Source organism: Cetorhinus maximus, chromosome 3 (assembly GCF_964194155.1).
Source record: "Cetorhinus maximus chromosome 3, sCetMax3.hap1.1, whole genome shotgun sequence".
NCBI lineage: Eukaryota > Metazoa > Chordata > Chondrichthyes > Lamniformes > Cetorhinidae > Cetorhinus > Cetorhinus maximus.
In genome coordinates this window covers 11824451-11847092 of record NC_135881.1, presented here as the reverse complement: position 1 = coordinate 11847092, position 22642 = coordinate 11824451, and the positions used below count along the sequence as shown (strand labels likewise).

General features: G+C 42.6%; 1 protein-coding gene across 3 annotated transcripts in view; it reads right to left on the bottom strand.

Annotated features, from left to right (window-relative positions):
- mindy4 (MINDY lysine 48 deubiquitinase 4) overlaps positions 1-22642 on the bottom strand; it is a 170767-nt gene that overhangs the window by 94717 nt on the left and 53408 nt on the right. For 2 of the 3 annotated variants that reach the window (XR_013575200.1, XM_078536430.1), the window contains exons 6-11: positions 19729-19835; positions 13532-13648; positions 7251-7342; positions 6380-6481; positions 4690-4753; positions 198-263 (exon numbers count right to left, since the gene is read on the bottom strand). Coding sequence is in view for 2 of the 3 variants with exons in the window: in XM_078536430.1 (XP_078392556.1) it covers positions 198-263; positions 4690-4753; positions 6380-6481; positions 7251-7342; positions 13532-13648; positions 19729-19835 (548 nt within the window). In the remaining variant the exon portion in view is untranslated. The remainder of the gene's footprint in view (positions 1-197; positions 264-4689; positions 4754-6379; positions 6482-7250; positions 7343-13531; positions 13649-19728; positions 19836-22642) is intronic. The other variant, XM_078536436.1, reaches the window with a different exon arrangement.

Here is a 22642-nt window from a genome sequence, read left to right as displayed (position 1 = left end):
TACAGGTAGTTTTATATGAGATCCAAGTTTACTGTCTGAATTCCATCTACACTTCCCCCCCTAAACCTGAAGCCACCTTTTCTCTCAGTAGACGTCGAGGTGTCTGTTATATATCTTCAGTAAGTTTTTTTGCTTTATTTTTTTTCATGTAAGTGCTCAAGCCAACAAAATACAAGAAGGAAATGAGCGGTTCCAACCTGGCCAACATTTTGCTGAAGAAAAGTTGTCAGGTCCTGGAAGTTCGTCAGGGTGTTCAGTATAATCTGAAAGGAAATGTATGTCATTAATTACTTCAAAACAAGTTGATAAAGGTTTGAATAAGCCCCCTACAATAGTTTTGTTTGGCCTCATTCACCTCCTGTGATTAAATATAATTTTGCACGCCAGTGGATTCTAAGAAGGGAAACTGTTGAATCTTAAAAATTGTATTAAAACTGCTGCTATTTTATACAAATCTGTTCAAGGAACTTGCCTTTTTATAGCACCTTTAAGGACATAAGAAATAGCAAAATTAGGCCATTCAACCCCTCGCGCTTGCTCCACCATTCAATAACATCATGGTTAATTTGTAGGTGGCCTTAACTCTACTTTCCTGCCTGCCCCCCATAACGCTCGACTCCCTTGTCAATCAAAATTCTGTCCAACTCGGCCTTTAGTACATTCAACGACCCGCCTGCCACTGCTTGCTAGGGAAGAGAATTCTAAACACTATCAATCCTCTGAGAGAAGAAATTCCTCCTCATCTCCTCCTTAAATGGGAGGCCCCTTATTTTAAAACTATGCCCCCTAGTTCTAGGATCCCCAACAAGAGGAAACATTCTCTCAACATCTACCCTCTCAAGTCCCATCAAAATCTTATGTTTTAATATGATCACCTCCCATTCTTCTAAACTCCAATGAGTATAGGCACAATCTCCTCAACCTTTCCTCGTATGACAAACTCCTCAGGTTGTATTTTATGGCCCCTCCATCAGGCTATTTGACGGTGGAGGGGACCTCATAAAATATGCTTGGCCTTCCACCTTTCCACCCGCCCCTGATCTGTTCCCTATATGACACTGGGTGAAAGAGGCGTCAAAGAGCATGCACACGCTCGGGCCTGTAGAGCCCCTCAAGCACCTCATTCCATCTCTGCCGCTATTTTACCCACAGCATGGGAAGACCCACACCAGTTGGGTAGCCCAGCAGTTTTAGTTGCGCAGGCTGGTGTTGGGCAAAATCGCCTTTTGGGATCCCCAGTGCCCATCGGAGGGATCCCCAAAATTCATACCCCACTTTAGCACCCCACATGGCCTCTCAAACCTGGTCCCCCACCCCCTTTACCCCAACCCCGTCACTGGGGTCTCCCAGTTAGGCACCACCAATACCCCGGACATACCTTGAAGCCTGGCTCTTGTTTGGAGACTGCCTGTGTCCCAGCAGTGACCACCGCTCAAACATGGTGCTGCTGGGGCTACAGAGCTGCCAGCCCATTAGATTGGCCAGCAGCTCTCTAAGGCAGGACTTCTGCCTCAGATGGGGGCAGCCAGCTTTTGGTGGGAAGGTTCCCTACCAACTGTTTAGTCGGGGTTGGGTCGGAGTGCAGGAAATGCGGAGCCTTATAAAATCCAGGCCCTTATCCCAACAATTTTGCACCTTTAATGAGATTACAGAGATAGGGAGGGGCAAAGTCATGGAAGGATTTGAGAAGAAGAATGAGAATTTTAAAATCAAGGTACTGCTTAACCAGGAGCCAATGTGGGTCGTCGAGAACAGACATGATGGTTGAGTGAGACTTGGTGCTAGTTAAGACACTGGCAGTAGAGTTTTGGATAGCCTCAAGTGCAGCATGGTAGGCTATCCAGAGTGCTTTAGAATAAACGTCTAAATATAACAAAGCTATGAGTAAGGGTTCCAGCAGCAGATGACCTGAGCTAGAGGCAGTGTCAGGGGATAGGAATAAACATAGTAATGGTGTGGATGTTTGATTGTAGGCTTATCTCAAGGTCAAATGTGAGACCAAGGTTGTGAAGTGTCTGGGTGAGCGTCAGGCAGTTAACAGGGAAGGGGGTTGAAGTGGTTAGGGAGTGACATTTGTGGCCGGGACCGAAGACAATGGCTTCGGTCTTCCCAATATTTATTTGGAGAAAAGTTCTGCTCATTCAGTACTGGATATCAGACATGGAATCAGACAATTTAGAAATAGTGGAGCATCAAGAGAGGTAGGATAAGGAAAGCTGGGTGTCATCAGTGTATATGTGAAAACTGACGTTGTGTTTTCCACCTTAAGAATGTCCCAAAGCACTTCTACAAGTCAGCCTGAGGGGTAATCAAAGCCTTGGCTTCATGTCTCATCCAAAAGATGGTACATATGACAGTACATCATCCTCCAAAACTGCTCTCTGGAGTTGCTACACACTGAGACAAGATTGAGGCACTATTTCGTGCTCTGTTCTTTGCAGACAGAAAGAACATGTACACACATTGCCCCTGTTTCGACTAAACAAAATAATTGACAGCCATTCGCTAGTTCATTTCCCAGGGCAATGTCTTGACCAATCAGTGTCAAGCTGCCTGGTTTAAATTTCAAACAATGTTTGGCAGTTAACTGTCAGTCACCATCAACTGGTGCATTCTCCATGGCAACACCCCTACCAATCGGAGTTCACTTGTCAACCAATCAACACAGTCTTCTCATACAGTATAAATTTGCTGTTTTCCCTTACATTGGTATTATTGAGAATTGTCCTGATGAGTGCAAGACGAAAAGCTTTGACAAAATATCTATTTTTGGGCAATGCCCCTGGGAAGCACCTTGGGATGATTTATTATGTTAAAGGCGGTATATAAATACAAGTTGCTGTTGTCACAAAAAAGCATGTTCCTGGTGATACTGAAATGTGATTCAAAACACAGTGTTCAAGGCACTCTAGGCCATTTTCATTCCAATCTCAGTAGCAATGTCTAGGGTAGGGTTAGCACAGATCTGGTAGCAGAAGCTGTCAGGCTCAAAATGCTGCATTGAACAGGGAAACTGTCGGACAATATATCTTAAAAGGTTAAACAAAAATGCTCCTCTCAACAAAAAAAAAATTGAAAGATACAGGAGGAGGCCTTTTGAAAGTGCTATCCAATTAGACCCACTTCCCTCTCCTTTCCCAAAATCTCTCCAATTACTTCCCCTTCAAGGAGTGGCACTTTCACTTCGGTATGAAGGTTTTTGATTCAACTTCCACTCTAGAGCAATCTAGGTGGACACTCCTGTACTGAGGGAGCACTGCACTGTCAAAGGTGCTATCCTTTGGATAAGTGGAAGTCTGTTCCCAGTGGGGTTCCACAGGGCTCGGTGCTGGGCCCTTGCTGTTTGTCATGTACATAAATGATTTGGACTTAAACGTAGGGGGTATGATCAAGAAGTTCGTGGATGACACGAAAATTGGTAGGGTGATAAATAGTGAGGAGGATATCAATGGACTGGTCAGGTGGGCAGAGCAGTGGCAAATGGAATTCAACCCAGAAAAATGTGACTTGGGGAGGGCTAACAAGGCAAGGGATTACACTATGAATGGTAGTTCCTGGAAAATACTGAAGATCAGAGGGACCTTGGTGTGCATATCCACAGATTCCCGAGGGTAGCAGGGCAGATAGGCAAGGTAGTTAAGAAGGCATATGGGATACTTGCCTTTATTAGCCGAGGCATAGGATATGTTGAAACTGTATAAAACGCTGGTTAGGCCACAACTGGAGTACTGCGTGCAGTTCTGGTCACCACATTATAGGAAAGATGTGATTGCACTGGAGAGGGTGCAGAAGAGATTTACCAGGATGCTGCCTGGGCTGGAGGGTCTGAGCTATGAGGAAAGATTGGATAGGCTGGTTTTCCTTGGAGCAGCGAAGGTTGAGAGGGGACCTGATAGAAGTGTATAAGATTATGAGGGGCATAGATAGGAAGGCACTTTTTCCATTAGTAGAGGGGTCAATAACCAGGGGCATAGATTTAAGGTAAGAGGTAGAAGGCTAAGAGGGGAGTTGTGGAGAGATTTTTTCACCCGGAGGGTGGTGGGAGTCTGGAACTCACTACCTGAAAGGGTGGTTGAGTCAGAAATTCTCGTAACATTTAAGAAGTATTTAGATATTCACTTATGTTGCCATAGCTGCCAGGGCTAAGGGCCAAGCGCTGGAAAATGGGATTAGTGTAGCCAGATTTTTTGTTGACCAGCGTGGAAACGATGGGCCGAATGGCCTCCTTCAACGCTGTAAACGTCTATGAGTCTAACTGATTAAACCGAGTACCCGCCTGCCCTAGGGTGGATGGAAAAGTTCCAATCGTGCTATTTTGAAGATCAGCGAGGGAGCTTTCTGCTGGTATCCTGGCCAATATTTATCCCTAAACCAACATCACCAGAACAGATTGTCTGGTCGTCATCACATTGCTGTTAGTGTAATGTTGTGTGCATGTTGGCTGCTGCATTTCCTACAGAAAATACACTTCAAAAGTACCTCATTAGCTGTAAAAGGCTTTAGAACTTCCTGAGGTGACGAAAGGCACCTCAACAAGTCAAGTCTTTCTTTTTTCACTTTTTATTTAACCAAATCCTGTTTGAAAGTTACCACTGAATCTCCTTCCACTCCCCAGTCAGACAGCAAATTCCACAGCATAACAACTCACTGCGTAAAAAAAAATTAAAACCACTTTCCGTGAACAAGTACCGTTTCAATTGTCCCATCTGCTTTATATTTTCCTGCCGGGATAAACTGCTGTCTTCCTGTTGACCTGAAACAAAGAGTTACAGTTGTAAAACAAGCAGTGTTGCAATGCACAAAATGGGGTGCCCTTCAATTCCTGCTGCGCTCTGCCAGTATACCTGAAAATTTGGAACAGTGGGTCAATATATGTCTTTTTTTATACATTTACTGGATGTGGGCTTCGCTGGCAGGGCCAGCATTTATTCCTCATCCCTAATGCTCTTGAGAAGGTGGTGGTGAGCTGCCTTCTTGAACCGCTGCAGTCCATGTGGTGTAGGTACACCCACAGTGCTGTTAGGGAGGGAGTTCCTGGATTTTGACCCAGCGACAGTGAAGGAATGGTGATATATTTCCAAGCCAGGATGGTGTGTGACTTGGAGGGGAACTTCCAGGTGGTGGTGTTCCCATGAGTCTGTTCCCCTTGTCCTTCTAGATGTTAATGGTCATGGGTTTGGAAGGTGCTGCCTAAGGAGGCTTGATGAGTTCCTGCAGTGCATCTTGTAGATAGTACACACTGATGCTACTGGACGTCAATGGTGGAGGGAGTGAATATTTGTGAAAGGGGTGGCAATTAAGCAGGCTGCTTTGTCCTGGATGGTGTCAAGCTTCTTGACTGTTGTGGGAGCTGCACTCATCCAGGCAAGTGGAGAGTATTCCATCACACTCCTGACTTGTGCCTTGTAGATGGCGGACAGGCTTTGGGGTGTCAGGAGGTGAGTCACTCGCCACAGGATTCCTAGCCTATGGCCTACTCTTGTAGCCACAGTATTTATATGGCTAGCCTAGTTCAGTTTCTGGGTCAATGGTAACCCCCAGGATGTTGATACTGGGGGATTCAGTGATGGCAATGACATTGAATGTCAAGGGGTCATGGTTAGATTGTCTCTTGTTGGAGATGGCCATTGCCTGGCACTTTTGTGGCTCGAATGTTATTTGCCACTTGTCAGCCCAAGACTGGATGTTGTCCAGGTCTTGCTGCATTTGGACATGGACTGCTTCAGTACCTGAGGAATCGCAAATGGTGCTGAACATTGTGCAATCATCAGCGAACATCCCCACTTCTGACCTTATGATGGAAGGAAGGTTATTGATGAAGCAGCTGAAGATGTTTGGGCCAAAGACACTATCCTGAAAGATGAACATGCAACGGGCATTCCCCAAATTAATGTTTTTCACCCTACTGCAAAGGTAAAAGAATCTCGCCATTTTATCACATTGTCTCATAGCGCTTTACAGTTCTATTTTATAGGAAGGTTTAATCCCTTACATAGAGACTTCACACTTACATACTGTAAATTTGGTTCTTTCCCTGAGGCTTAAGGAAGTGTGAACAGAAAGTGCACAGAGCCATTAATTTTAAACCTTCATAATATTGGTAATTTACTATTCAGATATCAGCCATGGCTCAATTGGTATCAGTTGAGGCCTCTATTTAATATCTCATCCAAAGGACAACACCTATGACAGTGCAGCACTCCCTCAGTGCTGCACTGGGAGTGTGCCAGCATACATTTTGTCCTTGAGCCCATAGCCTGCTGCCTCAGAGACGAGAGTGGGCAACAGATGAATGGCCTTTCAGCCCAGCTTGCTCCTGCTGTGCGCTGATACCATTAAAATCTCACCCACCCTGATCCTTTCCGTACTGTGTACTTACAGAGCAACTACTGCTCGTCTCCTGTCCCCAGCACGCCATAATATGTCTGCAATAGCCAACGCGAGACACTGCGATCGTTGAGCATTGGTTGGCTGCAAGTCCCTGTGGGGCAGAAGGAGGGGAGAAAAACAACAATTACTCCATTGCAACAATTTGTTTTTATATAATGCTTCTAATGTAGTTAGAATTGTTTCCAAGGCCTTTCACAGGTTTGTTATCAAACAAAATTTGACACCAAGCCACGCACAGGTATTAGGACAGGTGATTAAAAGATTGGTCCAAGAGGTGGGTTTTAAGAAGCACCTCAGAGGAAGAGGAAAAAAGGGAGTTGGAGAGGTTTGGGGAGAATTTTCCAGGAGCAAATGGACAGATTGAAGTGCGAAAGGCTACTTGAAGGTAAACAACTTTTCTGAAAACATTACTGAAAGCCAAGAGTATTGAAGATGATCCTCACAAAACTTTCATTCAGTCTTCAAGACCCCATGCATAATCTACACTAGCAATCCTGAATGGCATGCTGCTTGAAATAATTTCTCCATGTGGGGTTTCACATTAAGCAGTCTGTAATGTTGGCCATCCTTCAAGTTGGTGATGGGAGGGAAATATATCCAGCTACTGAATAATTGCAAGCACACATTTCGATTAAAACAGTGCATCCAAACCTGGTCACAGTTCGACAATACTAAATGCTTTCTAAGAAATGAATCTGGGACGCATCACCTGATAACCAGTCTGTTTGAGTTAATGCCAGCATACCAGTATTATAAGTATTAGATGCTATAAGTGTTCCTGTTAAAGTGTACACATACACACACACAGACATACACACACACAGACACACACACACACAGACACACACACACTTACTTACGGCGCCTCACAGCTGCTGCTAGCTAGGTCCTCGAAGATCAACTTTTGTAAGACACAAGCCTGAATTGCAGCCAAAACTCCACAAGGACCACCCTAGAAAGATAAGATACCTGAACTGTTCAAGGTGGAAAATCAGATGATCCAGTAGCTTAGCATCAAACCATATTTGTCTGATAATTCTCTTAACAGTAAAATTAAGTGTAAGAAAAAAGAACTTATATTAATACATCACATTTCACTACCTCAAGGTATCGAAAAGCTCTTCACAGCCAATTAAACTTTTGAAGGGCAGTCACTGTTGTAACATAGGAAGTGTGTCAGCCAATTTTGTGCACAGCAAGCTCCCATAAAAAGCAATGCGATAAAAGTCAGGTAACACGTTTTAATGCTGTCGCTGGAGTGATGAATATTGGCCAGAATTACCTGGGAGAACTCCCCTGCTCTTCTTCAAAATTTAACGCAGGATCTTTTATGCCCATCCGAGGAGAGTTTAAATTGCACTCCTGAGACCTGAGCACAAAGTCCAGGCTGACAGTCCAGTGCAGTCCAGATGGAGGAATGCAGTGTGGGGGAAGAACGTGCATTGGGCCTACAGGGGCAGGGACAGTAGTACTGAGTAACTTATTGCCATTGTCAAAACCCAACAGACGAAGGATGGCCAACTGAACCAAGTAACCAGGCTCTGTTAATAGTCCACATTCTTGAGCAGTTTCAAAGCAGCCATCTTGCCAAGGAGTTTAGATGAACATGGTGTCATCACCATCCGAATCCTGGATTATTGCTGCCACAACATCCGACCGATGCTGGATATATCTGGTCCTTTTGTGGCAATGTTTTGCCAAATCTATTTTTTTTTTTTGCTTATAACATCAGCTCTGACTTGCAATTCAGTGTCGATGTCTAAAGGGACCTGGTTCATGAGTCACTAAAAGCTAGCATGCAGTGCAGCAAGCAATTAGGAGGACAAATGATATGCTGGCCTTTACCACAAGGGATTTGAGTACAGGAGTAAAGATGTCTTGCTGCAATTGTATAGGGTCTTGGTGAGATTGCACCTGGGGTATTGTGTACAGTTTCTGTCTCCTTATCTAAGGAGGGGTACACTTCCCATAGAGGGAGTGCAACAGAGACTCGCCAGGCTAATCCCTGGGATGGTGGATTGCCTTACGAGGAGAGATTGAGGAAACAGGGCCTGTATTCTCTAGAATTTCAAAGGATGAGAGGTGATCTCATTGATACTTAAAAATTCTAAACAGGGTGTGATAGGGTAGACATCAATAGGATGTTTCCCCTCGCTGGTGAGTCTAGAACGAGAGGTCACAGTCTCAGAATAAGGGACAGGCCATTTAAGACTGAGATGAGAAGGACTTTCTTCACTCAGAGGTTGGTGAATCTTTGGAATTCTCTACCCCAGAGGGCTGTGGAAGCTCATTCATTGAGCATGCTCAAGACAGAAATTGACAGATTTCTGAATACCAATGGCATCAGGGGATATGGGGATAGTGTGGGAAAGTAGTGTTGAGGTAGATGATCAGCCATGATCTAAATGAATGGCAGGGCAGAGCAGGCTCAGCAAGCTGAATGGCCTACTCCTGCTCTATGTTCCTAGCATGCACTACCTGAAAGGATGGTGGAAACATTTTCAACAGTAACATTCAAATGGGAATTAGATAAACACTCTAAGTGGGAAGGTTTACAGGGCTATGGGAAAAGGGTTGAAATGGAATTAATTGGTTAGCTCAATCAAAGAGCATGGGCACCGTGAGACAAACGGCCTCCATCTTAGAAACAGCACAGGAGGTTCTATCAATCTCTGAGCAGAGGTAGAACCTCTGGCTGATTCTTTTCCCCCTCCTCATCAGCATAACAATGCATGAGATCTGCTAACTGGATACAGGCTGGGCATTCAACCAGAGACCTTTGTGTGTGCCACATTCTCAGTTCCATTGAACAAACATTGCACTGAGCCACTGCGGGGAAACTACGATGGACTTTTAAGAACAAGGTAATTTTCAGCTCTCCAGAAAGCATTTTGTGCCCGCACCGTTCTGAGTTACATGCTGCTAATACAAGCCACAGCTCTTTCCAGCAACAGGTCTGCAACATCCCAGGGTCTAAGCAATTAATTGGGATGCAGTTATCATAAGCATCGGAATCAAGATAACACTAAACTCTAGTGTATTACAGATATCGCCTGAACACAAACTGTCACAGCACTTTCAGTCTGCACAAAGATTCTTTTGATATAAAAGGACCCTTTAATCTGAAAGTCCATGCTCCCTAAAAACATTCCAGAGAGAATTAGCTTTTTAAATAAAGGCAGACTTTGTATTTATGCATCACCTTTCACAACCTCTGGACATCCCAAAATCGCTTTACAACCAAGAATTTACCACGCACATTCTAGTTCTGAACTAATATTTATTTTCAGCTTGCAGGTCCTTGATTACCTGAAGGATACTGGAGTATTGTTTTCAAACGCTACTTTGTTACCTGAGTGTTTCACGTTCTAATCAAAGCCAGTGATTCACAGCAAGTCAAATCCTATTTATATCCAATGGGATTCCAGGAACTGTACTAATGTTGGGGGAAAAATAGGATTATCCATTTATATTCAATGCAAGTCAAAAAACTGATACCTTTTAAGTTGTCAATTGTGCTGCTGAAATAAGCAAACACTCTTAAAGGGCAAGGAAAAATGTAAAAATGGTGGCTCCCTTCTAGAGGCTACTATTCTGATGTTTATATAAACACAGGAAACCATGGAGACAGGGGCATACATAATTATTATTCTTCTTTCATCAAAATCTTCTGGAAAAATCCAAGTTACCTCCCAAATTCCAATAACATTCATCAGTCAAAGAAATCCAAACTGATTGTTTCTCCCTAATCCCCACCTCTTAACAAAACCGTGACAATTAACAAAAATATTCTTCAATGCTTTCTCAGAGTTAGTAAATTTTTCTTAAATATTTGTCTTTTGGGCTTGCACAATGGCTTTTGGAAATTCTGAACCAGAATTTTCTTTGGGTTCTGATAGATACAAGTTGAATCAGTTTCATGTGTATTTCATTATAAAACATATGGTAAAACACCAATTGCACAGTTCTTTCTTCCCGTTTCACACTTTTGAGGACAACTTATTTTTTCTGAAGGAGAGAGGGCTGATGTGACTTTATGACTTTCATGTTATTTCTAAAGCAAAAATGGTTAAAAAGGACCAGGAGCAGTGAAAGGAGAAGGTTTCCTTTTATAATTAACCCTAACCTATGAACCCTATCAAGTTGGGAAAGTTGCATCTTGAAGAAGCAGAGAAGGGCCAGGTTTCATTTTATTCTGTTCATGGCCTGGTGACTGGGAAGGAGGTTTCTCCGTATGTCCCAGTTTTTGTTGTTCTGAAGATGGCCAGGTTGAAACTGGGCAACAATTGTTTCTTGTACTGAGAGCAATCCCTGGAATGATGGGGTCATAACAGTGGAGTATCAGTGGTGGTTGTGGTGAATCAAAAGGTTTAAAACCTACCTTGACAACATGAATGCCTCTCAGTCGGTAACGTATTAAGTTAACTGAAGTAGCCTCATAGAAAAAACAATGGCAGTATTGCTATGATATATTTGTATGTACAGAAAGATAACACAATCTTGAGCAAGTGTCAGATTGCTTGCTGTTTGAGAAGAATGAGTTTGAACAGAGCTTGAAGAGGAAGCCATGCTATGAATAACTTTTTCATTTTTAAAAATGGTTCAAAGGATTTTTTTTTTGGCTAATTGTTTTCCCTGGGTTGGTCTCACTTATCCAGGGAGTTGAGGAGATACTATCACACAAAGTGATTTAGAAAATTACCGAATCAGACATTAGAACCGGAATTGGATTAAGATCATGAGCCCACAATCTAGTTCAAAGTGATGGGGTGAAAGCCTTCTTGATTCTTTGAAGGTCTTTCATGGATTGTGATTAGCCAGTTTCAGTCAAGGTTCTTTGTGGGGTTAAGTTCCAGATTCGCCATTAATTTGGAAGTTTTACACAATAGTTGGTGTGCGAAACACAAAGCATTACATCTTTAGAGTGGGGGCTGTTCTGGAATTAGAATATAAAGACAGACTAGAGAGGGCTTCAATAAAATCAGAAAATGCTGGACATATCCAGCAGCTCAAGCAGCTTCTGTGCAAAGACAACATTTCAGGTCGATGCCCTGTCATCCGGTCTGAAAAAAGTTAAAGGTGTAACAGGTTTTAAGCAAATGCAGAGGTTGTGAAAGGGGTGGGGTGAGGCAGGTGGGGTGGTGGTGGGAAGAGGAAAGGACAAAAGGGAAGGTCTTTGATAAGGTGGAAAACAGGGGAGATTAAAGAACAAAAGTGGGTGGCAATGGGGAAAGTAAAGAAACAAAATTCTACATTTTTTCTAATACATAATTAGCAAACTATTTCTTAAAGGAATAAAAATATATACTGAAAGGCTGACGAATGGAATGGGAGGAGACTCGTGTAGAGTATAAAAACCAGCATAAAACTACGATGGGCCGAATGGTCTATTTCTGTATTGCATGTTCTGTGTGACAGAAGGCGATGAATTCAAGTTCAGGTCATCAAAGGAAGAGTTAAATAAACAAGCAGTTTTTTGTTTTTATTTTTGTTTTTATAAATAAACAACCAATCTGGGATATTTAAAATAAAATGATCTAGCACAGTCAGCTCCAGCCAGGTTAATAAACATGAATTTTTCATAGTCCTCAAGCATGGGAAGCGAGAGGACATTTATATATTCTCGCATGGCAACAGCCAAAGCCTTTGTCCATCTCACCAGTGCACAGCAGGATCAAGTGACAGGGCCAGTCTCTAATCCTTTTTACTGGGTTCTTCCCAAATAAACAAACCCTGGCTGTGCACTGTGTCATTCTTGGAGCTTTATAGTTGAAATGAAGTTTAAGATAACACTTTGATATACAAAGACAGCCGAGACTGTCATCTCGGTCTCCTCGGCTCCTGGCCACACCCACAATATTGTTGACACAGAGCAGATCAGTTTATCCTGGAGCAGCTCTTTTCAGCTTAAAGATTTGATTTGGGAAGGCGAGAGGTGGTACAACAATGTTCCCACAAAGTTGCACAGGGGAGTGGCTGCAGGGCAATCTGGAGCGTACTGCGTGATGCAATGAACGGGCCATGCATGACCAATGTTCCCTCTAAATTGCGATTTTTTAAATTTGGTCATAGGATGTGGGCGTCGCTGACTAGGCCAGCATTTATTGCCCATCCCCTAATTGCCCTCAAGGTGGTGGTGGTGGTGAGCTGCCTTCTTGAACTGCTACTGTCCATGAGGTGTAGATACAACCACAGCGCTGTTAGGGAGGGAGTTCCAGGGTTTTGACCCAGCGTCAGTGAACAAAGGCAACTCTGCTTTCTGCCAGCCAGCCAATGTTCTAACCATGCTAATGTTACCTCCTACACCATGAGCTTTTATTTTCTGTAATAACCTTTGATGTGGCACCTTTTCAAATGCTTTCCCGAAATCCAAGTACAGTACATCTACAGGCTCCCCTTTATCCACAGTTTATTATTACTATCAATTAGTGCAATAGCATCCCTACACAGAAGTGTCTACATTTCAAAAGTACCTAATTGGCTGCAAAAAGACATTACAGTGCAAGTTCTTTTTCAGTCATGTTAAAATGTAATAAGTCAGACAGATTTAGAACACGGGAACTTGGTGCTAATTTAAGGAGAGAGGCAGCAAAGTTTGGGTCGAGCTCAAGGATACAGAAAGTTCAAGTCAAGGGGCTGGCCAGGAGAGCATCATCGGAATAGTCAAGTTTAGAGGTAGCAAGCACATGGATGGCATTTCAACAGCTGATGAGCTGAGCGGGACAGAGAAAGATGACATGGTGAAAGTAGGCTGTCTCGGTGATTACACGTTGTCTGGTGTCAGACTATCATGGAGGTTGTGGGTTTTTCCAGTGTGAACTTGCACAAAGGGTGGGAATCACGGGGTAAGCTGGTGCCAGGCCATACGAGACCTGCAGGTTAGCAGAACCAACTCATGCTAAGGGCAACTATTACAGAATGGGTGAGAGCCAAATAATCGCATCCCGTGTGGACTCATACCAAGAGTGGAAATTACAGAGGGCGTTGGTGCCAGAGTATTATCTCTTGGTTCAGAAACAGTGTGGCTTTCACATAGCTCAATCAGAGCTGAGGTATTCTCAGCACACAAGAAATATTATTTCTTAAATTACATATCTTTCTTATGGTACGATACAGTAAGAAAAAAAGGAAAAATATTCACCTTCTTTTGAACGATGCCATATCTTAACTCAGGTAGGTCATTAAAGGTAAAACTCTGTATCTTCCATTCCTCGGCAAAGCAGGAAAAGCTGGACCCAAATAGAAGATTTTTCAACTGCTGCAAACAAAATCATAGAATCATAGAATGGTTGCAGCACAGAAAGAGGCTATTCAGCCCATCATGTCTGTGCTGGCCCTCTGAAGGAACTTATTTTAATAAGTTAAATTGCCTACTTGAAACGTGGAAATTTCAAGAAAAGTTGCTAACTGGCCTATTAAAGTTCATCCGTCAGATACACAGCTGTCTGACAAATCATGGCATCTAATTCCGTTTTACTTCTATTACTCGCGATGTAGTGACGGGACATATATTCAACGCGATTGGCAAAAGAGCTAGAGGGAGATGAGAATAACTTTTCTTTAAACACAGTCATTTAATCTGGATTGGTAGTTGGTAGTAGATTCAGATCTATTTTGCTTAAGGGAATTGGATAAATACTGGAAGGGGCAAGATTTGTAAGGTTATGGGGAAAGAGCAGGGAAAGTGGGATTAACTGGATAGCTCTTTCAAAAAAAGCCCAAACAGGCTTAATAGGCTAAATGACTTCCTTCTGTTCTGATCCTATGAACGAACAATTAACTCGTTATTTGACATTCCTCGTAATAGAAGTGACTACCTCATAAAAGCAAAATGACAAACCTGTCTTTACAAATTACCATCTTTACATTGCCAAATTTGAATTCTAAAGCACTCCATGTGCAGCTTATTTCGTACTTGCGCAGTCAGTCATGACTGTTGTCAGGATGCTGGAAACAGCAACCAAGCAGGTGACCAGTTAATCTCTGCTGTATTAGTTGATTGAGGGAGGAACAGGCTGATCACAGGACATAGCGGGACTTCTCGTCTGAAAGGTGGTACCTCTAACATTGCATCACACTCTTAGTGCTGTACTGAAGCCCACAATACATGCACCAGTCCTGGAAGTGAGGCCTGTGACTGAGATGAAAATGCTGCTAATTGAGCGAAGCCTATATTTAATGCATTAATTCTTTCCACTAATATTTCTAGCAATTATTTCTAGCATGATAAAGCTTTCATATAACCTTCATTGAGCTATATTCCAATATTTTAGCTAAACATTCCAGGACTCTATTTGCTTTCTTGATTGCTTTGTCTTATTGTCTGGGCATTGCAAGTCACAGGTCTTTAATTGTACTTCAATCTCTTTTTAGAGCACAATATGCTAACTGAATTCAAGTCACTACACATTTAGATTGTATATTTTTGCAAACCATGTGTAAGATTTTATCTGCCCGAAAACCTATACTGGAAATCTGAAGTAAAAAACGTAAACCTGGAAATTGCCGGGAGCTCAATCAGCATCAGAGAGGACGGATTAATATTTCAGGTTGGAGCCTTCAACTGCACATCCAAATCTTTAGACTGCCATTATTGTTAGAGATGTTGACTGGCCCACTGTGCTTTTTCCAATATTTGCATATTCTCCAGAGTTCTGGACTCATCTCTCCCCTCCCCCTGCCCCCCACCAAAGTTCTTAGAGACTAATCCCAACAAGTTCACCAGAGCTGCCTTATCTCCTTTCAGAATGAACAGTAGCTTGGGAAACAGTTGCAAGAGTGGCTATTAAAGCTACAGGTCTGTGATGACAACAACAAAATATAAATGTGTATTTATACACACATGCAAAGATTGTCAATTACAGAATGGGCTTGCCAAAGGCTAAATCCTTTTATTGCTGAGATCAGGTTTTAAATACCTCAGAGTGATCCTCCCAAACTTAAAAATATGGTATCATCTCATTTTCTATCCATTAAACCAATACCACTTCCATATGAAACCTTCACTTATATAAAATACAGAGACACCCATCATGATGGATCCTTTGCTCAGGAGCGGGCATACATTATATATGAGTTTGTAAGGGCAGCGGTTAAAGTTAGGAACTACAGACACTGGTCTCCCAATACTTAACTGGTAAATCTGCCAAGGAAATAAAAGACGAAGAAACTCCTAAGTCTGTTGATTGTTCTCTACTGAGGGTTAGCGCATATCACAGGAGATTAAAACCGGGCTCGTGTTTTCAGCCGTGGCTCAGTGGGTAAGACTTTCAGCTCAGTCATAAAGTTGTCAGTTCAAACCCCACTTCAGAGATTGGATACATGGTCTAGGTTTACACACCCAGTGTAGTGCTGAGGGAGTACAGTCTTTCTTAAACCAAGGTCCCCTCTGTTCTCAGATGGACATACAAGATTCCATGACACCATATCAAAGAAAAGTCGGGTATTTCTCCCCAGTGTCCTGGCTAATACTTACTCCTCAGCCGACATCACAAATAAAAAATCTGGGCATAATCACCTTGCTGTTTGTAGGAGCTTGCTGTGTGCAAATTGGCTGCCGTGTTTCCTACACACAACAGTGATTACATTTAAAAACGTGGCAATTCATTGGTTGTGAAGCGATATGGGATTTCTTGAGATTGTTAAAAATGCAATATAAATACAAATCTCTTTCTTTCTACATCCCCAGATTAGACAGTGAAATGAAAAGTCAAGGATACCATTCCTGATTACGCCATAAAGTGGGCCGACTTGAGTAAGAACAGAATCATGCAATTTTCTCCATGATCAAATGGCCTCACTGTACAAGCTGACACACAACCAACAGTCGAGAGGTGCCGAGAGCCATGGAGCCAAACTCTATGCTAGCAAGTGGGAGGAAAACAACAACTGGCCTTTCACACTGCTCTTAGTATGCAAGCTGTGTGTGCATGCACCTTAGGTGGGGATGGGACATTACTTGGGCTGTGATGGTACCTACAATCAAATAACTGGTTTAAAGCTTAGTGTCCTGGTTAAAGATATGAAGAATGGCTATGTGTGGGCAGTGTATCAGAGGGCAATCAGCACGTTCATTTCTAACTCGGGCAAAAGTTTTTTTTTACAGGTTAACAAGGAACTTTTGCTTCTTTTGCCAATTACTTTAAATCTGTGCCCTCTGGTTCTCGATCCTTTCATGAGTGGGAACAGTTTCTCCCTACCTACTCTGTCCAGGCCCCTCATGATTTTGAACACCTCTATCAAACCTCCTTTCAGCTTTCTCTTCTCCAGGGAAAACAGTTCTAACTTCTCCAATCTATCTTCGTAACAGAAGTTCTTTTTCCCTAGAAACATTCTCGTGAATCTTTTCTGCACTCTCTTCAACGCCTTCACATCCCTCCCAAAATACAGCGCCAAGGACTGGACACAATCTTCAGTTGAGGCCGAACTAGTGTCTTATACAAGTTCAAAATAACCTCCTTGCCCTTGTACTCTATGCCCCGATTAATAAAGCCTAGGATTCTGTATGCTTTATTAACTGCTCTCTCAGCCTGTCCTGCCATCTTTAATGAATTAAGCACGTACACACCCAGGTCCCTCAGCTCCTGTACCCCGTTTAGAGTTGTACCCTTTATTTTATATTGTCTACCATGTTCTACCTACCAAAATGAGTCACTTCACATTTTTCGGCATTGAACTTCATCTGCCACCGGTCCACCCATTCCACCAACTTGTCTATGTCCCTTTGAAGTTCTACACTGCCCTCCTCACTTGTGCCCTGTACACCAAGGTCTAGGCCATTAATACGTATCAGGAAACACAAGGGTTCCAGCACTGACCCCTGGAGAACTCCACTACAAGCCTTCCTCCAGCCTAAAAAACATCCACTAACCACTACTCTCTTGCTCCCTATCACTCAGCCAATTTTGTATCCATGTTGCCACTGTCCCTTTTATTTCTTGAGCTAGAACTTTGCTCACAAGTCTGTTGTGTGGCACTTTTATTCTGTTTGCTGTCAAACTTCGTTGGCTTGCACTATATTGTTAGCCTTTTATCAAATTAAGCTTTTCTTAAAACAGCTCCATCTAACCAAAATTGTCTTTTTCCTTCAAAATCTCTTACTCTCGCTCCTCCTTCACCTCTCCATTTTATCAGAGAAAGCAAATTCTTTAAAATCAGTGAATCAGCTCACAATATATCCTTTTTTAAACAATAGCACAACACGTACCTCACGTTGTGATGAAGGCTGGGGTGAGAAGGGTGGTAATGGCAAGCTTTGGGGAAAAGGGCGATGAAATTGGCCTTGCAAACAAAACAGTGGTAAGTCAGCGGAATGATTGCTCCATGCTGGCCTGGCGTCTGAGCCAAATTCGACACCAGGCCCCTATGTAATAGAGGCCAAACATGCACTTCTCCACCACCATAAATTGATCTTGGCTGTCTGGTCTGCCACCTGGTCAACAATACCCTTGTGCTGCAAGTATACAACCCAAGGTCAATTGCTCTAGATCAGTGAGTGCTTGACTGATCTAATAAAACAAGTTTAAGTTTCCTACTTCCACATTTCTGATTTGCTACTGTTTTATGATCAAGGTATTTCAACAACAACTTGCATTGAGCCTTTATGTATTCAAAAAAATCACAAGGCAATTCACGGGCACATCAAAATGAATCTGACAGCAAGCCAGTTAAGGAGATGTTAAGAAAGTGACCATACACTTGGGATAGGATTTTTACCTCAGGCGGGTCCCAGCTGCTCTGCGATGGGGCCCCAACCACCGTTTCACACTGGCTGGCCAATTAATGGCCACGAATCGCACGTTGAAATGCTCAATACTGCCTGAGCAGGGAGTGAGGAGGGGAAGTGCGGAAGTCAGCGCAGACACAGGGGAGAGCACAGTGAAAGCTTCCTGAAGGCAGGGAGCTGCCTCAGGGAGCTGAAGAGTCCTATATTCAAAATAAAGACTTTAAAATTAAGGTCAACATATCCCCTCATGTGACTCTGTCATATGAGCAGGGACATGTTAAAAATGGGATTTTATAATTTTTATTTTATTTTTAATTAACATCGGAAACCTCATCCCACCCGTGGATGAGGTTTCCTTAAAAATCCAAAAGGCGCTTTGCCTTTTCGTCTGTCCGCCAACCGTAAGGTTGGACGGGCAGGGAAAAATTCAATTTAACTAATTTATTAATGGGCTTACCTGCCCACTTACTTGTTAGCGGGCGCGCTGCCAACTCACGTGTGCACCCGCCGACTGAAATATCGCACAAGTGCATGATGACGTCAGGACGCTTGCCCAACGTCATCACGCCTCTCGGGTGTGTGATTCCACGCCCAGCTGAAAATCCAGCCCTTGATATACAATGTAGGTTTTAAGGAGCATCTGAAAGGAGGACAGTGAGGTAGAGAATTCCATAGCTTAGAACCCGGGCAATGGAAGCCAATGCTGGGGCGATGAAAACTGAGGATGTACAAGGGGCCAGACGTGGAGGAGCACAGGGATCTCAGGGGTTTGTAGGGCTGAGGGAGGTTACAGAGATAGGCAGGGGCCAGGTTATGGAGGGAATTGAAAACAAGGATGGGAGTTTTAAAATGCTCAACTGGGAGCCAATGTGGGTCCGCAATCGCAGGGATGATGGGTTAACAGGACTTGGCAAAAGTTAGGATATGGGCAGCAGAGTTTTGGATGAGTTCAAGCGTACGGAGGTTACAAGTTGAGAGGTTGGCCAGGAATGCCCAAGGTGCACATCCATCTCCTAAGGCTGGAGCTCAGACCCTGAATGGTTGGTTTGTGAACTTCTACAAAAGTTACCAAGCCTTTATATATGGATTTCTGACACTTGCCACCAATTTAAAAACAGTTTCATGACAGGATGTGAAAGCTGTGAATAAAACCTAGCTATAAGGTGTGCATAGCTATTTTACGTAGTGTGGGAGCCACAATGAAAGTATGTGCGGCCGGCTGCCAGTTTCCACAAGACCGACCACCCATGATAATCTAATGAAGCCTCGAGCCTCACGTTCATCCCTCTGAATTTCTGGCTGCCCGGCCTACCTCTAGTTAAAATTAGGACTGAAACACAGGTTGTAAATTTGGCTAGGGGAGTGGGCAACATAGCCAGATCCTGACTTCACAAGATATCTGCACACTTCAAATAGATGTGCTGGCGAGGTGATCTGGAACAGAAACTTGGATCAATTTTTCTCATGCTATCTCAGGAGCACTGAGGTTAAGTTTGATACATTTGCCATTGCTCCACTAAAAACAGAAATGAGTTTGCAAAGAGCATAAAGTGTATGTTGATAAATAACAGATCAATTTAAAACATTAAAAGAATGCCAACAAAATAACTTACTACTGCAAGAGGAAGGTCAATAGGTTTTGAGTCAATATGGTGTTTACGAAGAGAACTGACAGGTAGAATTTCATCAACTTCTTCCAAATCATCATCATCAATGTCAGCTGCAAAATAAATCAAACAAAATTTCATGTTTTACCGAACGATTATATTTATTTGGTTACATATATTTATTATGTGTTCTCAGCCCTAACAGACTCCAGAGAGATGACCTGCATTACGCTAAACAGGCCATACTAACGCTTGATAATAGTTGTTGATAATTAACCAAAACAAGTCAGCGAAGCAGACAAAATAATTGAGTTCAAGAAGCATTTTCGTGCATTTCTGGAGGAAGGAGGATTGAATGAGAAATAAACAGTTTGATATGGTCTCGAAAAGAGACGGGCTGTTTGGACCTCACGGCTTATTCCTGTAGTTCATAGCTCTGTACTCCAATGCCAACTGTAACATCAACACCAATTATAGGAAGAATCAATACTTATTAATGCAATATGGCAACTTTACAGATACACTGCACATTGACTCACTAAATACAAACTGATCTTGAGTAATGATGGGTGTGAATTATAGAACACACCCTGTGGTATTGCAAATGGAGAATCAAGGTTGTGTGTAGAGGATGAGCTAATTGGCTAGAGAGAGCATTCAGTCCCTACTCAAATTCACACAATATCCTTATTTTTGTATATCCATTATGAATTCAAACTGCTCTATGATTCTATAAATTCAATAGCTATATTTATAATGGAAACCACCTACAAAAACACCATCCTGTAATCAAGTTATACTACCAGGAGGTGGGGGGTGAGAAAGGGAAGAAGGGAAAAGAAAGAAGAGTGGGGGAAGAGAAGGAAGGAAAAGAGAAGCAGAAGGCACATGGTGTAGCTACACCAGATAGCTGACCACCGCCTGCTCAAGGGCAATTAGGGACAAGCAACAAATGCTGGTCTTGCCAATCATACTCACTTTCCATGAAAGAATAAAAAGAGTGGAAATCAGAGGAGGCAGCAACAGGAAAGTGGGGCAAGGAGATGCAAGGAAACTATTTTCACTAGGGAAGGTTCAAACCTAGGAATCAAAATACAAAATGGTCCATAACAAATCTATCAGGGATACAGGGGAAATCTCCTTAACAAGAACTGTTTAGAATGTGGAATTTGCTATCAATTGGCATATAGATGCATTTAAGAGCAAGCTAGAAAAGGACACAAGGTAGAAAGGAATAGAAGAATAAACTGACAGAGTTAGACTGGGGGAAAGGCTGTGTGTAGCCTGAACACTGATATGGTGTTATGACCACAGCTGATATTAATTGCTGCACAAACCAAATCCCAGAGGGAAACTTGGCATACAGGCTGTAACCTTTATTTTTGGATTCTGAAAACAAGACGATGATGTACTGATCTCAGCAGCAAGAAGTCCATTAACATCTTTGGGATTTTAAAAATTAAAAGTTTTATTGACAAGAATAAAAGAAAGCTTAAACACCTAAGATTACAGCTACACAGTAAAACTTAGTCTTACAAAACATTCTCCCAAAAAGACTCTCTACTTGGTCAGACCCACAAGTAAACACCTTCCAAGCAACAGTCCCTTACAGATGTTCAACTATAAAAGCCTAGTAATATTACCCAAGGCAAACTGCTGTAGCCTTACTAAAGGCATACCACAAGACCTCTTCCACCCTGCTGTGGGAATCCAAACTTCCAAATAAGACTGCTTCATGCAGCCCAAGACTTTTCTAACTTGACTGGATGGCTGATTCAAACCTGCCTCTGCTCCCAGCCCAGAGCCACCGCTCCCAACTCAGCTCCAGCTCTAGCCACTGCAGTTCAAACAGCCTCCCAACTATAGCTCACAGCTACAGTAACTCTAAAATATTTTCCCCCTTTTTCATCTCAGGTTCCATTGTTCTCACGCCTCTTTGAAACTCAAATTCTTCCAAGTATAAATTCTTTCATGTCTCTATTCTATCTTTGCTTTCGGGTCAATAAAATGTAATATCCCCACTTCTTTTTACCTATGAAACTTCTGCAAGATGCAAACACGTTTCTTGTAACCTCTGACTTCCCGTTGATATTCAAGCAAACTCTCAACTTTTCTAAATGTGCAAATGTTGGATGTAACCTATTTACTTGTATCTCAAACCTAACACCTCTATCCTTTTCATGTTTTAAATCCCCCAGACAACCTGTCTCCCAACACACACACACACACACATAAACCTTCACAGAATAACACAATGTTCCCCAAAAATATTTTTTAAAATATCATCCATTTCTCACAATTGACAAATCTCAATGGCTGTATCAGTGCTGAGAGTTTTATATAATTCTGGTCAGGACCTATTTTTAATGTGAAAAACATACGTTAGATATTCATTCTTATTTGTAATATAACCTTTTCAACTTATGATATTGATAGATTACAGCAATTCAGTAAGCATGGTGTCTCTGTCAAAGAACCAATCATGTCAAAAGCAATAAAAAGGGCTAGTGACAACTTAAGAACATTAAGATGTCAAAATGGATAAATAACCAAAAAAATCAGAACAGGGTTAGGGCCAGGATTTTGCCCTCTTCAGGCGAGAGCAGTCAGGAAGCCGATCACCACCCGCGATCGGAGCCGGACCACGATTTCACGCTGGTGTGCCAATTAAGGCCCGCCAGCGTGAAACATGTGCAGCAGTGCTCAGCGCTGCCTGTGTGGGGGAGGAGGGCGAGCAGGGAACTTCACGCATGTGTGGAAGTGCATGCAGAAAAAGCTCCCAGAGGCACAGAGCTGCCTCAGGGAGATGAAGATTTTAAGACATAAAAATAAAGAATTTTAAATTGTTTAAAAAAAGCATGTCCTTCATGTGACTCTGTCACATGAGCAGGGATATGTTAGTAATGAAATGTTTAAATTT